Consider the following 1,187-nt stretch of genomic DNA (forward strand, 5'->3'; position numbering starts at 1 on the left):
TGGACCATCAAGGTCTTCTTTGGCATGTTCAACGACTGCTTCCCGATCTTTGGCTACTCGCGCAAGCCGTACATGTTTATCGGCTGGACGCTGTGTGCTGCGATTCTCGTCTACATTGCGTGCAAGCCGGCGGGCGACCCGGGCTCGAGCTCGGATGGCTCGCAGCTTGCGCTTCTCTGTACGATTGTGGGCTTTTGCTACGTCATGGCCGACGTCGCGCAGGACGGTTTGATGCTCACGTACGCGCAACGCGAGCCGATCGCGATCCGCGGTCGTCTCCAGTCAATGATTTATGCCACACGCTCGGTCTTTATGGGTATTATTTACCTCATTTGCGGTCTCTGCCTCAACTCGAAGGAATTCTCGGGCGGCTTTGACTGGGACATTGGTATCAACGGGTACTTCTGGATCTTGGCCGTCCCGTCGATCATCAACGTGCCGGTCATGTGGTTCTTTGTCAAGGACGCCAAGCGCGAGCGCGTCCCCGTGGGCATTTACTTTTCCAACTTTTGGGAGCTCGTCCAGCACCGCGCCGTGTGGCAAGTGCTCTGCTTCAACTTTCTCTTTTCGCTTTTCACGGGCAACATCACGTCGACGGCAACGTACTACGTGTCGCTCAACTGGGCCGGCGTCGAGAACCTCAACAACCAAATCATGGGCGTCGTCGGCCAGCTCATCTTTGCCGGCGTCTTGGTGCTCACGGGTACCTACGGCACGCACTGGAACTGGCGCTACGTGCTCGTCATCACGATTCTCACGGCCAACATCATCGACTCGGTTTGCCAGTTTTTGACAGTCTACGCTATCGTCCGCAACCAGTGGTTCTACCTCGGTGTGCCCGTCATGGAGAACATTCCGATTGGCATCAACTTTGTCATTGGTACATACGTCATTGTCGAGCTCGCCGAAGTCGGCAACGAAGGCGTCATGTACGGGCTTTTGACGACCGTCACGAACCTCCCGGGTACCTTTGGCACGATGATCACCAACTTGATCGATGGCCAGCTCAACTACAACAAGAAGCTCATCAAGCTCGACTCGGACGAGACGCGCAACCAAGTCGCGTACTCGTACATCATCTCGTACTGCTTTGCGGTCATTGGTTGCTGCTGGGTCGTGTTGCTTCCGCCGCAAAAGGCGGCTGTCGCCGAGCTCAAGAAGAACGGCGGCCGCCAGCCCATCGTTGC

At 56.4% G+C, this 1,187-nt stretch overlaps 1 protein-coding gene across 1 annotated transcript in view; it reads left to right on the forward strand.

Moving 5' to 3' along the window:
* Positions 1 to 24: 24 nt before the first annotated feature.
* Positions 25 to 1,187, forward strand: part of SDRG_14338 (hypothetical protein) — a gene marked incomplete at its 5' end in the record, with an annotated part of 2,328 nt that continues 1,165 nt past the window's right edge. The window contains one exon of the mRNA XM_008620460.1: positions 25 to 1,182. Within this exon, the coding sequence (XP_008618682.1) occupies positions 25 to 1,182 (1,158 nt within the window). The remainder of the gene's footprint in view (positions 1,183 to 1,187) is intronic.

This window comes from Saprolegnia diclina (assembly GCF_000281045.1).
Source record: "Saprolegnia diclina VS20 unplaced genomic scaffold supercont1.70, whole genome shotgun sequence".
Lineage (NCBI taxonomy): Eukaryota > Oomycota > Saprolegniomycetes > Saprolegniales > Saprolegniaceae > Saprolegnia > Saprolegnia diclina.